At 35.7% G+C, this 13,515-nt stretch overlaps 1 protein-coding gene across 5 annotated transcripts in view; it reads right to left on the bottom strand.

Moving 5' to 3' along the window:
* HERC4 (HECT and RLD domain containing E3 ubiquitin protein ligase 4) overlaps nt 1-13,515 on the bottom strand; it is a 108,482-nt gene that overhangs the window by 23,530 nt on the left and 71,437 nt on the right. For all 5 annotated transcript variants that reach the window (XM_016198405.2, XM_016198402.2, XM_016198404.2 and 2 more), the window contains one exon: nt 9,783-9,902. In XM_016198405.2, the coding sequence (XP_016053891.1) occupies nt 9,783-9,902 (120 nt within the window). The remainder of the gene's footprint in view (nt 1-9,782; nt 9,903-13,515) is intronic.

Genomic DNA, 13,515 nt, shown 5'->3' with positions numbered 1-13,515 from the left:
ACTAGCTATTAATGGTGGAAAGTCATTTTACTATTCTGAAATTCCAAAAGATGGAGATGATTCCTAAAGTTCCCTTTGGCTCTACAACTATATTTGATAACTTTCTGTGCTGCTTCTATCTGAGGACGGGAAGCGAACAATGTTAGGCCTATAATTTAAAGTGAACTCTAAATGCTTTATTGGTTCAAGTGGGGAAAAGCAAAACAACACAACAAAATCTAGCTTATAACAGGACTATAAAAGAAGTTCTGTAACATTCCCAAGGGTTAAAAAGGTAGGTTTAGGATTGCTGATGATGTAAAACAAAGTGAGGAAGATGATCATGCTGAAAGTTTATTTGATTTTATGACCATTTCGAGTATATTAGTTTTAAAATGAAAGATCATTTTACTTCTCTAATATAAAATATTTTCTGACTCATTGTATAGGCATTTGTCAAATTTTAAAAGTTTGCTTTTTTATATTCTAAAGACATTAAATTTTATGCTGGAAGACTTAGGAGGACAGGGACTAATTTTAAGCAATTCTTGTTGATAGGAATCAGACAGGTGTAACATTAAAACAGAACTTGTAATGTTCTTTCTTCTGTTTTTGACAGAAAGGGAGAAGGAGAGAGAGAGAGAGATACACTGATGGGCTGCCTCCTGCATGTCCCCTATTGAGGATCGAGCCCACCATCCAGGCACGTGCCCTGACCAGGAACAGAACCAGTGACCTCTTGGTGCATGGATCGATGCTCAATCCACTGAGCCAAACCGGCTGGGCCAGTTTTAATTTTCTTCATAAAATTCCTCTGAAATTCTATACAGGACAATTTCTAAAAATTCATTTTTATAAATATGTATATATATTTTAAAGTCACACACACGAGGAAACTTTGGCTCTCCTATCACTTAAGACAAAGCAGAGTATATTTTACTCTGAACATGAGACTATTACAACAAACTTACCTCAGTTAATCCATGGTTGACATCCTAAGACAGCAGTGCAGAATGTAACAATGAGGAAAGAGCAATGTTAGTGTCCAAATTTAACTATTTCTATTCAAAGTAGCATTTCATATATTTTGCTACAGAAGAATACAGAATTAATGAAGTAGACAAAAATACATCTACAACAAAACTTACCCTTCCCACATGTACCTTATATACCTATAAATGTAACACCTTTGTTTCAGGTACCTTGTGATCATAAAATTATTGAGGCTTGAATATAATAAAATTTGGTTTCAGCAACTAAGCACCCCATTTGCAGAATTTAGGTAGAACAGGAAAACTAATCCTAGCTTAATTTAGTCTTGAAGAAATAGTTACAGGGCTCAGTTTTTCTACCTGGGAAATGGAGAAAATATTCCTCAAACTTCAACACCTGGTTAATCCTGACAAAGATGTTTAAAGGTATTTAGTAGAGTAAAATGCTACAGGGGAACAAAGTGAGAAAAATAAGCCATATGTTGTTTTTACTTTTCAGAAATAACCAGTGAAACATAGGTATATTAAGTAAGGATTCTTTAACACTAAATTAGCTTAAAAAAGAAAGTACAAGACAGGGCACAAGGATTGACAAGTAGAAAGAAGAAATGGAGAAAAAGATATTTATGAAGGAAATAACAATGGAAATTATCATGAAAGCTTACCACTTCCTTGAACAGAAATGTATACTTTCTTGCAGAAAAAGATTCCACATATGTTCAGGGTATAGATTCATATGAAGAGCTAGAATCTCCAAAAATATGTTACTAAATTTGCAGGTGGTACTTTGTATAGTGAGGAATTAATCTTATCCAAAAAGAGGTCTGACTTTGTCCTCAGGTACTGGGAGGTGATGTGCAGATGTTTGGAATGTCTCCTGAAAGGATTGTCTTTGTTTACCTGGGGGCACTGGACCACGTGATTATCAGTTCCGCCTCCAGAAGGGCTTGAGACTAAAGGTCACCTGCATGGGCAGTATGTGACTGAGCCTCAATAAAAATTCTGGGCACCAAGGCTCTGGTGAACTTCCTTGGTTGGAACCCCTGGTGAGTATTGTCACACATAAATGCTGGGAAATAACTTGTCCATGACTAAAGGGAGAAGAAAACAGAGCTCTGCCTTTGTACCTTTCCCAGACTCCACCTATGCCTGTTCCCTTGGATGATTTTTAATCTGTATCCCTTGCCTGTAATAAACTGTAAATGTCAGCATAATAGTTTTCAGTGACTTCTGTGAAGACTTGTAGAAAATTATTGAACCTGAGAGTGGTTTGGGGACCCTTCAACAACTTGCAGTTGGTATCAGAAGTGAGGGTAGTCTTGTGTGAACAGTTACCTCTCACTCCACAGTTGGCTAAATTCTCAAATGCCTTGAGGGCTTTAAGATATTAGCAAAGACTTAGGGTTCTCTCACAACAGTGTGCTAAATAAAGCCAAAGCAGTACAAGCATAATCAAAATATGACTACACAAATCCTATTCTGAGAAAGTTACTGATAAGTTTCTTTCAAAAAATTCAGAGTATCAAGTTATCACTACATAAGTGCCCCTACTGGCAGTGTTAACAAGACTGCACCTGGCTGCTGTTCTGCAGAAAAAGCCTTTTAGATTACACTCAGTGTAATTTGAAGGCAAATTAACAGGAATATCTGAAATCTTTTTATAGTATATCCCGTGGGACATTTTAAGTGTTATTACTACTAAGAAAGTTTGAATAAGCAAAGAAACATCTTTCAATGTTTTTGGATGACCTATGGCCTGCTTGATAACTGTACTAAATACCAAGTTTATGCCAGGAGATGGATTTTATTCTTAAGTAAATAATAAAACATTAATATATATGCACTATTTTTATTGCTACAGATAAATAAAGGTGCTATGCATATCATTATGCACTGGGGACTAAATCACACCAAAGCAAAACTTAAGTCTGATTGTAAAGAGATATGAACTGGTAGGAATATAAAAAATGAGACATGGAAAACTTAAGAAGAGAGACTATTAGATATCAAGCAAAAGGATTTATCTCAGAGGCACAGAAGGGACAACCAGATCAAAATCATTATTAGACATTTCAATTAAGGGTTTAGTATCTTAGACAAAAGCTCAATCATTTTAAAAAGTCAATGTTTAAAGAGCAAGGATGAACTCTTCTGGAAAACAGCTGCAAGGTAGTTGTTACGTTAGTTGCAAATCTAATTCAGTCAAAGTAGTATTTCCAAGGGAAATTTAAAAGGAAAACAAAGTAGTTTGGGAGCTGGGGGCAGGATATTACAAAACATGTAAAGTCAACTAAAGGTCTACTGCTAAAAATTCAACAATCATTCAATGCATGACCTTCTACTGACTCCAAATCCACATACTCAAGCACTAACTTTTGACTGTTTTTAGAGTGGGGGCCCTGAAATTGAGTCAAGGAAGGCCAAATTTTAGTTACTCAAAGTCCTAGAAGCTAGAGTGAGAAAGGCCTGAAGGAATGCTCAAAAGTTTCATGGTCTAAAGCAGACTTCACCAAGGCTTTTAACACCAATGGTTTATAATGGTTCCAGTCAAGAAAGATGCAGCTCGTTGGCATGTTTTAGTTTCAAATAATTACTTATGGCAAAACACTATACCATGGCTGGTGCCGTCTTGATTTAAGGGCATAACATAGGATTATTCCGAGAAGGTACAAAGAGAAGATACCGAAGCTAATGAAGTAATTCAAATAAATATGAAAGGTCTGGGTGGCTAAACAGAAATAAAAAGGTACTTTTAAAAAAATGAAGGAAATGGAAAATACACAAATATGATTTGATAAGCCAATGCATAAGGAATCAGTCCAAGAGTCTGCAAATTATTAATGCCATTAAAAAAGACTGGGAGCTTTAAAAATAGCAAACTTTTCTGGGAAATATTTTAGCTGCAAGGGAGCACAAATGCACTTTAATTTCTTCTTTTTATTTAACGAGGAAGAAACTCAGACCCAGGAAGTTAAGTACTGACGTATCTCCCCAAAGCTGGTCTCTCCCCAGCTATTTTCCTAGTCTGCTGGTGAACATTCATGTTACAAGCTAGCATTGTCCACAGCTGAAGTACAACTTAACTCCACAGAACAAATACAGTGATGATTTATATGCACAGCACAATTTATAATGAATAAATAAGACACCTGACTTAAAAATATACACATGTACAAAATGTAATATCAAAGACTATAAAAAATTTCACCTATTTACCAAATATCTTAATTTACCTACCTATATCTGACAAGTCCTTCACAGGTATACACAGTTCTTAAAAATAAATGAATATTCATTTTTAAAAAATGCTTAACTTGAATCTTATAGTAATTCAAACAGGCACAGACCCAGTATAGAACTTTCTATACTTTATTCTAAATTAGTCAAAATTTACTAGATATATATTGATGATATGCATGTAGAGCAGCTGAAAGTGTAAGGAAAAGAGAAAAGAGCAAAGAGTTTAGTAACCACTAAGGTTTGTTTTTGTGTTTTTTTAAAATATGTCTTTATTGATTTCAGAGAGAGAGAGAGAGAAAAACATCAATGATGAGAGAGTCATTGATTGGCTGCAAGCCCGCAACCCAGGCATGTACCCTGACTGGGAATCGAGCCCCGATTGCCTGGATCCTAGGTCGACACTCAACCACTGAGCCACGCCCGGCCAGGTGCCACTAAGGTATTTTTATAAGAGGATAAAGCAATGTATAACTGAGAACAGTACCTAGAAAGTAGAGAGAAAAATCATAAAATAGCAGAAGGTAAGCAGAAAGAGAGAATCCATGTGCCCCTTTATTTTGTCAAGAGAGGGAGAAAAATAAGATAAAAAGCAAAAGAAATCCAAATAACAAAAGAGCTTCCTACGTTGAGATCAGAGTCTTGAAAAGCAAACTTAAACAAAGATGTGTAGTCACCAGCAGGAACAGGAGGATTAAGTCAAAACTGCATGAAGCCCTGACCAGAGGATCAGCTGGTTGGAGCACCACCCTGTACACCAAAAAGCTGAGGGCTCGATTCCCAGTCAGGGCATAGATCCAGGTTGCAGGTTCAATCCCCAGTAGGGCAGCATTTGAGAGGCAGCCCATCAATGTTTCTTTCTCACATCTATGTTTCTCTCTCCCTTCCTTTCTCTCTAAAAAAAATCAATGAGAAAGAAATCCTTGGGCGAGGATAAAAACGAAACAAAACAACTTCACGAAAATGTAAAGAGAAATAGGTGAAACAGGATGGAAAAATGGAAGGGCACGAGGTATAGGCAGAAGTCTCACCAGGACAAAAAGGTATTACAAGGAAAGGAAAGATTTCACAGAATTAGCTTTCAATAGTAAGGAATCAGAGACGTGTATTCCTGAGAGATTCTTAAAATCCTTGACTGAGAAAGAAAGTAAATGAAGAACAAAAATCTCAACAGATTATGGCATAAAGACAAATATAATAAAGGTAAAATAATTTTCTGCAGTGTTTAGAAGAAGGTAAAGTGATGTGCATATCTAAATAAAATTTATACACATAATTCATAGTAATTATGTTCTATCAAAGAATATTTTAAATGTTCACACTGAAACAATGGAATTATTTCAAGATCATAAGCCTTGTTCAATAATGGTATATATATATGAGTAGATATACATATAAACACACCTGTATCATCACAAAATAGCATGTGAGAAATTTAGGATAGATTCTTTAAAACTTTACTTACAGGGTCAACATAATGTTCAACTCAGTATTAAGACTAGTGACACAAGTATGACTTTTATTAAAAAGCCCCAAGAAAAAAAGTCTTTAGAGTTATGTGTAAATGAGAAAGTGTTTAGAACTCTCAAAGAAAAAAGCTCTGTGAAGTTAAATGTTATAAATTAATGAACTTTTTAAGAGTTGCATAGTCAAAGACCTTCACTGTAAACTGTAAGCCTTCTATTCCCAGAGAGAGATCAGAAGAACCCAAATCTGGATCTGGGTTCTGGATTCTGATTTGTAAGATATGATATTAAACCCACTAAAACAAATTAAATAAGGAACAAGCAGAAACTGCCTCAACCACCTATTCAATATCACTCTTTCTATAAATAAAGGAAAAGCAGTGGTTGAAAGAGTAGAGTAATAAAGGGCAATTCTGAAGTATAGCAACCATATAATAGATCCAAAAACAATGAGAAGAGGAAAAGCCAAGAAATAAGAAGGTAGTCCTCTAACTGCCTTCCTTTACCAGAAAACAGTCACACTGAGATAGCTACTAAGAAATTCAATTTGGTATCACCTCAGTTATACACCAAGAGGAATTTAGATACAGGCCTGCCAAACTTAAAAGCAAACAATCAAACCATAGCTTCTCTACTTAGCACAAGATTACTGCTAACTAAAAAAATCCTATTAGACTAGCATGTCTCTTAACTTGTTAAGAATACAAGTAGTTTATGACCTATATACTAGATATAAATTCAGATGTCAAAGGATATCTGCTCTAATTCACAGTGATCCAGGAGGATATGACTGTCTAGGATAATGTTTCTAAAACTGGGCTTGTAGATTCCTGGGGATATATTCCTAGTATTCTATAAGTGCTCCAGGAGGATTTTTAATTTTAGGTTTTTATAGCAATAATTTCTAAAAAACTGATTAATCTAAAATTAGGATAATCCACTTATAATACCAGTATTACCATGAAACTCCAAGAGTTGCAATGGTTGTGAGTATAATCAAACTGGCACCAAAGAGGATCTCTATGTCTAGGACTTCATACAGAAATGGTGTGCTTGATGAGTGAAGGCCAAATGAGTATCCCAACTCATCCTAAAAGCAAATGTTTTATTGTAGCTCATTTAGAGAAAGGCAGCAAGAGAACAGTTATCAGACCAGACACCTTAGGATAGAGGTTACTGCCTAACTTCAAGTATGTGTCAAGACAGCCAATAATAACCACCCTTTTACCAAGACTTAACTATGCCCTGGGAACTGCCCTAAGCACTTTAAATAGAGCACATAAATTAATCTCAGTAACTATAAAAGGTAGGTACTATTATCCCACTTTACAGAAAAGGAATTAAGTAATTTCCCCCCAAAACACAGAATGAATAAATGCTGAGACAGAATTTGAACCTGGGTGCACTTATGTTATAGTGCTTCTTTGCCATATTTTGGTGTGAGCTGAGATTCCTGATCACCAGAACATAATCATCTTCCATACTAAATATTAACTTTATTTTTAAATCTGTAGTATTATATATAATTTATAAATTTGTTAGGGTTTTAGAATTCTTTTAAAAGCTAGGCACCAGGAGTTTAGAACTAGTTTAGGGTTTGTATATTTATACATATATTTTTTAAATATGTTTTTATTTATTTTAGGGAGAGAGCACGAGATAGGGAGACAGAAACACCTATGAGAGAGAATCTTCATCGATCAGCTGCCTCCTGAACGCTCTCTACTGGGGATCGAGCCTGGACCCGAGCATGTGCCCTGTCCGGGAATCAAACCAGTGACCTCTTGGATCACAGGTCCGTGTGCAACCACTGAGCACTCTATCCGGGCTTTTTCCTGCTCTTAGGGATGCTGTGGAGAAAGAGTTTAAAAAGCTTTGCCTAGGTGAGAGATTTAGTTTAAGTAGGGAAGGAAAAGGAAATACTTATTCAAAACTTTCCCAAGGTCAAATATTTTCTTTCTTAAAAAACTGTTGTCTCTGGACTCTAGCTACCACTCCACTTTTTTTACTCCTTTCTCTTCAATGCAGGACTTCTTGAAAGTATTGCCTAAGGCTGTTGATCCCTATTCCTCACCTCCAAATTTCCTTTAAGCATACATCACCCTAGACTAGCATTAGCCAGGTTATCAACAACCTTCATGTAACCAAATTCATTGCTCAATTCTATGATTTTATTTTATTTCTCAGCAGCATTTAACACAGTCTCTCCTTCACTTAATTTTGGTTTCCACAACTCTCTTCTCGTTTTCCTCCTACCTTGCACCCACCACTCCTTAACCTTTGTTGATTTCTCTCCTTTCCTCATTGCATCTCCAATGCATCAGCAATTCTTGCCCCTTTTACTTCCGAGGCTACTTCCCTCTTTCATCTACACAACCACCAGCCTAGTCAAACCAATAATTTTTATCTCCCCTAATCTACTAAAACAGTCTTCTAACTAGTCTCCCCTCTTTCATTTTTTGCTTCATTCTCCTCACTCCATTCTCCACAGAGCCTACAGAATGACGACTTAAAAATACAAATCACACTGTAATTCCCCGCTTGCCACCCTTCAATGGCTTACCACAACACTTCAGACAAAATCCAAGTTTCTGATCCTAAGTTATAAAACCTCCATGATCTGGCACCTGTCCATTTCTCTTGATCCTTCCCCAGAACTCTTCCCACTCCCATATTTTAGCCATACTGACCTCTTTCTATCCTTCAAACATGTCAAGATTCTTCTCACCCAAGATCTTTTACTAGGTGTTCATTTTTCCTGAAATTCTCTCTACTCTGAACTTACATGGCTACTTCTTAACATTTAGATTACAGCTTCATTAGACAAGACTTTTCTGATTACCCAGCTGCATGAAACCATAGTCTTTATTACATTCTTTTATTTTAATTCTCTATATAAGTGCATATTATTAACTAAATTTTGCTTTGATTACTGTCCATCTTGCCCATTAGGCTGTAAGTTCTATGAGAAAAGGACCCTTAACTATCTGGTTCATCACTGTATTTCCAATAACTAAATAAGTGTCAGTTACATAGGGGATTCCCAACAAATATTTGTTGAATGAGCAAATGAGTAGTCCTAAGTCTGTGGAATAACTGTAAAACTGACCTAGGTTCCCAGTGATTCAGGGGGATGGGGGAGTGGGAATCAGGGAAATCAATATAAACAAGTACCTAGGGAAGCAAAAGATATTCTAGAAGTGACCTGATATCTATAGATGAGAGTATCCTAAAAATAGCATTCACTAACCATACTGCCATTCAAAAACTATAATACTTTTTTAGTGTCTACTAGACATATTCCAGACACTATTAGAGGTGCTGGTAAATAAACTGACAGAGTGCCTATCCACAAGGAGTTATGCAATGCAGTGAAAGGCTATTCACCTTTCTACAACTGCTAACACACAATGCTTAAATTATCTGCTTCGGAGGTGGAAAAGAAGGCCTCAAATACACTATAATGGTTAGTAAACAAGAGTATTAACCCTGGCTGTTTTATATCTAGCTGTTTACACATTTCCATATTACAATTTTGCATGTCTCATTCAAGTTTCATAAGTCTCTTATTATTTTAATGGAACATTAAGTGTCCAGTTATTAGAGATTTAGCCACATAAAAGTATATATATATATATATGTGGATGTAAATGAAGAAATCTGAAATTAAACATATAAAATGGGAAGAAATAAAAAATAGAATGAATGGTCCTAGGGCTCTTCCCTGGTAGCTCTGAGATACTGATCTCACAATAGTAATACTATATTCTTAAGAGTCCCAGTATCAGGGGCTCCAATAGTCTCAACATTAGAGAATTAAGAGGCAATCACATTGAAAACAAATGAGGGTTATAAATCCATGTCAAATTTGCATTTTTCGTTAAAAAAGTGTAATCTACCTCTTTGGTTCAGCTTTGATATAAGAATGGAATGTTTATTTATAAATATGTATAATATGCAGTTTCTCCTTTGCAATGTTTTTATTTCAATAATGAGCTCTGCATTAAAGCCCTGAAAAAGAAACTGTGTTTCAAAAACAAGCAATTATTTTCATATTAGGACAAATAATACATAAAAATAAAATCACAAAATGCAAAAGGAAACATACCATTCCATAGGCCTGTTGTTGAACCCAGTTGATATAATCATTCCTTATGTCTATCAATTCTTGTACTTCATGTATATAAAATTTATCATACTGTATAATCTGCCCCGTTTTCTCATTTACCTACAAAGAAAAATAAATAAAAGTGTAATTAACATTAAACTTAACTAGTACCTAAGACAGAGATTGAAAAGTGCTTTAATAGAAAAAGGCTTGAGATTTCTTAGCTAATTTTCTCTTCTATAAAAAAATCATTTACTGAGTGCCTACTATATGCAAAATGTTAGTTAAGTGCTATGGGAAACAGACTTATAAGATGTGATATATGCATTCAGCACCTGAAAATCCAGTAAAAATGAAAAGTATTTATATAGCCACCACACATACGAGATATATGCCATTAAATATATATATAGTATGTATAAACTAGAAACTATAGGGACTTCTGGTTGGGAATGGGACCTAAATAACAGTAAGAATAGCTAATGCTTAAGTGTCACTCTGTACTGGCATCTGATTAGAATGAAGGGGTAACATTTGGGTAGGGTGGGAAATACAAAGAGAATGCAATTTACCGCCCTAAAAATTACTTAATAATTACAAAGGGAAAAGAAGTCTTTACAGTGGATAGAACCATCTTAACTGAGTGATCAAACTAATCACCACCAATATTGGGGCTATCAAATATATTATCCTGTGGATATAACGCAACAGAAGTACAGACATCATCTATGAAGCCAAAAAATGTTTACCCTAAATCTATTCAAGTCTCTTGATCTAATTCTAGTTTATAGGAAATACAAAGGATAAAGGAACAAGTTAAACATGACCCTAAGGAAACAATCAGACAAATGTCCTGATTGTAGGACTTTTATAAGAAGGCTGGCCAGGACTCTCCAAAAAGTCAAAGTAATGGGATTTTTTTTTTTTTTTTTAAAGTGGAGGTTCCAAATTTTCCCCATGGGAGAACTTTCAAATCAACATGAGAGATAGGGAATAGAGCTCAAGCAGAAAGCAGCAGTTTTACCAGACTGAGAAGTCACAGGTCAGAGACTAAGGCTGCCGAGGTGGCAGACAGTAAGGAAAAAAAAACTCAGAAAGAATCCCAAAGGGTGAAGCTGAAAAATCTGTATGCAAATTGTCTCTACATCTTTGGCTAACTCTTAATTCGTAAGTGTTCAAGATGAGACTTGGGGGGCGGGGGGAACACCCAGCAGGAAGAGGCAACTGGGAGGCTACTCTTAAGAGTAGATTTTAAGACAAGCATTTCCAGAGTAAAAAAGGCACATTTCATAATGACAAGAGGATTAATTTATCAAGAAATCATAATAATCCCAAATAACGGTGTTCAAAATACATGAAGTGGAAAATCAACAGACTCACTATCATAGCTGATAATTTTAACACCCCTCCCTTGGTAACTGATAGAAAAAAATAACTAAGAATAGAAGATTTACACATTTTCAACCAACTCATTATTATAAAACATTCTACCCAGTAATTATACATGGAACAGTGCCTAAAATAGACCATAAAATAAGTCTTAATAAACACATTTAAAAGTATACAAAGTATACAAAGTATGTTCTCTAACCACAATGAAAGTAAACTAAAAATAACAAAAAGATATTTGAAAAACCCTAGAACACTGGCAATTAAACGAAACACTTCTAAACTACCCCAAAATTTTCCTGAATCCACCAGGGAGCTAAAGTCATAAGATAACCAAGTAGCCTGAATTCCAAGGATGGACAGAGACTTGCAAAGAGAAAAAGGATGCCAGAAAAGGGTCACCTGTGACAGAGCAAGAAGATACTGCTGTCATAAAAGCAAGAAATCACCTAAAATTATAAGAAATTGCTAAGTATGACTATGGGATAACTTCACAGTATAAAACCCCTGGAAGCCTCAGACAGTTTGTACTCACTCATATATCCTCAATGCCTATGAGGATGACAGGAAACAGGGCGGAAAATCAAGAGCCATTCTCAGTGGTGCAAGGAATTGGCTGCCTCTGTGACAAGGATCTGCCCCCCAGAACAAGGATCTGCCCAGATCCTTTTCATGTAGAGAGAGCAAAAGCTTTCAGTCACTGAGAAAAGGGAAGCAAATTCCATGCTGTGTTGTTGGAGGAGGGAAAACCCCTCAATTCCTGGGAGGAAGAGGGATAAGAAGAGTCCTGAGCCCAGAATCTTTATCAGTAGGACTAGAGGCCCCCTTAGAAGGTGTAGGGAGCAGAAACTCTTGAGAGACTCCCATATTTGAGATCCAGGTACACATAATCTACCTAAGATGGAGGCTATAGCACAACAATGTTGAAAGCACTAAAAAGCAACACCAGTTTACCACTGAGAAGGGGCAAGAGTGAGGAAAGAAACTCCTCTACGGAGCAGGCGTGCAGACTGAAGCACAAATACTAAGAAAAATATTGACATTTCACCCCTACCTTACACACTAGGCAACATTAGAAGAATCTGAGGCCTCTGGTGCAATGAATGGACTAGAGAAAACAAAAATCTCAATCCCACTTTAACTCCTAATGAGACTGACTTAAATTCCCACACTAACAGGCCCAAACAAGAAGAGATGTACCCATTTACAGGTTTTTAAGCTATTTACTTCAGCCTCTACTATTTTATAGTTAACCAAAACACAAATAAGCAAAATAAACTAAACAAACAAAAACCACAAAAAAATGATTCAGAGGTGACTCAGATGCTGGAGCATGTAGATAGAGACTTTAGGAAAATATTTTGAACTGAATGAAAATAACACAACACATCAAAATTTGTGGGATGCTGGTAGAGAAGAACATAAAAGAAACTTTAAAGCATCAATAATGATGCTAAAAAAAAAAAAATCAACGATCCTTGCCTCTGCTTTAAGAACCATCTTTTTAGATGATCAAATGAAGGCAAAATCAAATAGAGGGAAGGAAATAAAGAGCAGAAATTGATGAAAAAGAGAAAAATGCTAGAGAAAAATCAGTGAAAGCAAATGTGTTTTATGAAAAGGCCAATAAAACTGAGAAGCCTCTAACCAAACTAAATAAGACAAAAAGAGAGAAGTCACAAATTATCACTACCAGGAATGAAAGAAGAGACATTACCACATAGATATCTTACCAAAATTGACTCAAGAAGAAACAGAAAATATAAATTACATTTTATTTTTTAAATTTAATATGAAATTTTAAAATTTCCCAAAAGAAAACTCCAGGCCAAGATGGTTTTAATAGTAAATTCTATCTAACTTTTTCCCCCCTCACCGAGGATATGTTTTTTAAAAATTGATTCTGGGGAGTAGGGGGGGAGAAAGAGAGAGAGAAACATCAATGCAAGAAATTGTTCAGTTGCATCCTGTAAGCAATGTAATCAAACCTGCAACCTGGGCATGTGCTCTAACAGGGAATTGAACCTGCCACCCTTCGGTGTACAGGATGACGCTCCAACCAATGTTAGATAGAGCCACATGGGCCAGGGCTCTATCTAACATTTAAGAAAGAAATAATACCAATTTTAAACCAACTCAGAAAATATAAAAAGAGGGATCATTTCTTAATTCATTTTATGAAGCCAGAATAAACTTGATACTAAAAGCTGATGACAATATGAGAAACAAAAATGATCAGATCAACATCCCTTATGAACAGAGACATAAAACCCTCAACAAAATATTAGCAAATTAAACCTAACAGTATACATAAAGTATAACATACAATGCCCAAGCAGAGTTT

Source organism: Miniopterus natalensis, chromosome 14 (assembly GCF_054644295.1).
Source record: "Miniopterus natalensis isolate mMinNat1 chromosome 14, mMinNat1.hap1, whole genome shotgun sequence".
NCBI classification, from domain to species: Eukaryota; Metazoa; Chordata; class Mammalia; order Chiroptera; family Miniopteridae; genus Miniopterus; species Miniopterus natalensis.
This window is presented reverse-complemented; position numbering and strand designations above follow the sequence as displayed.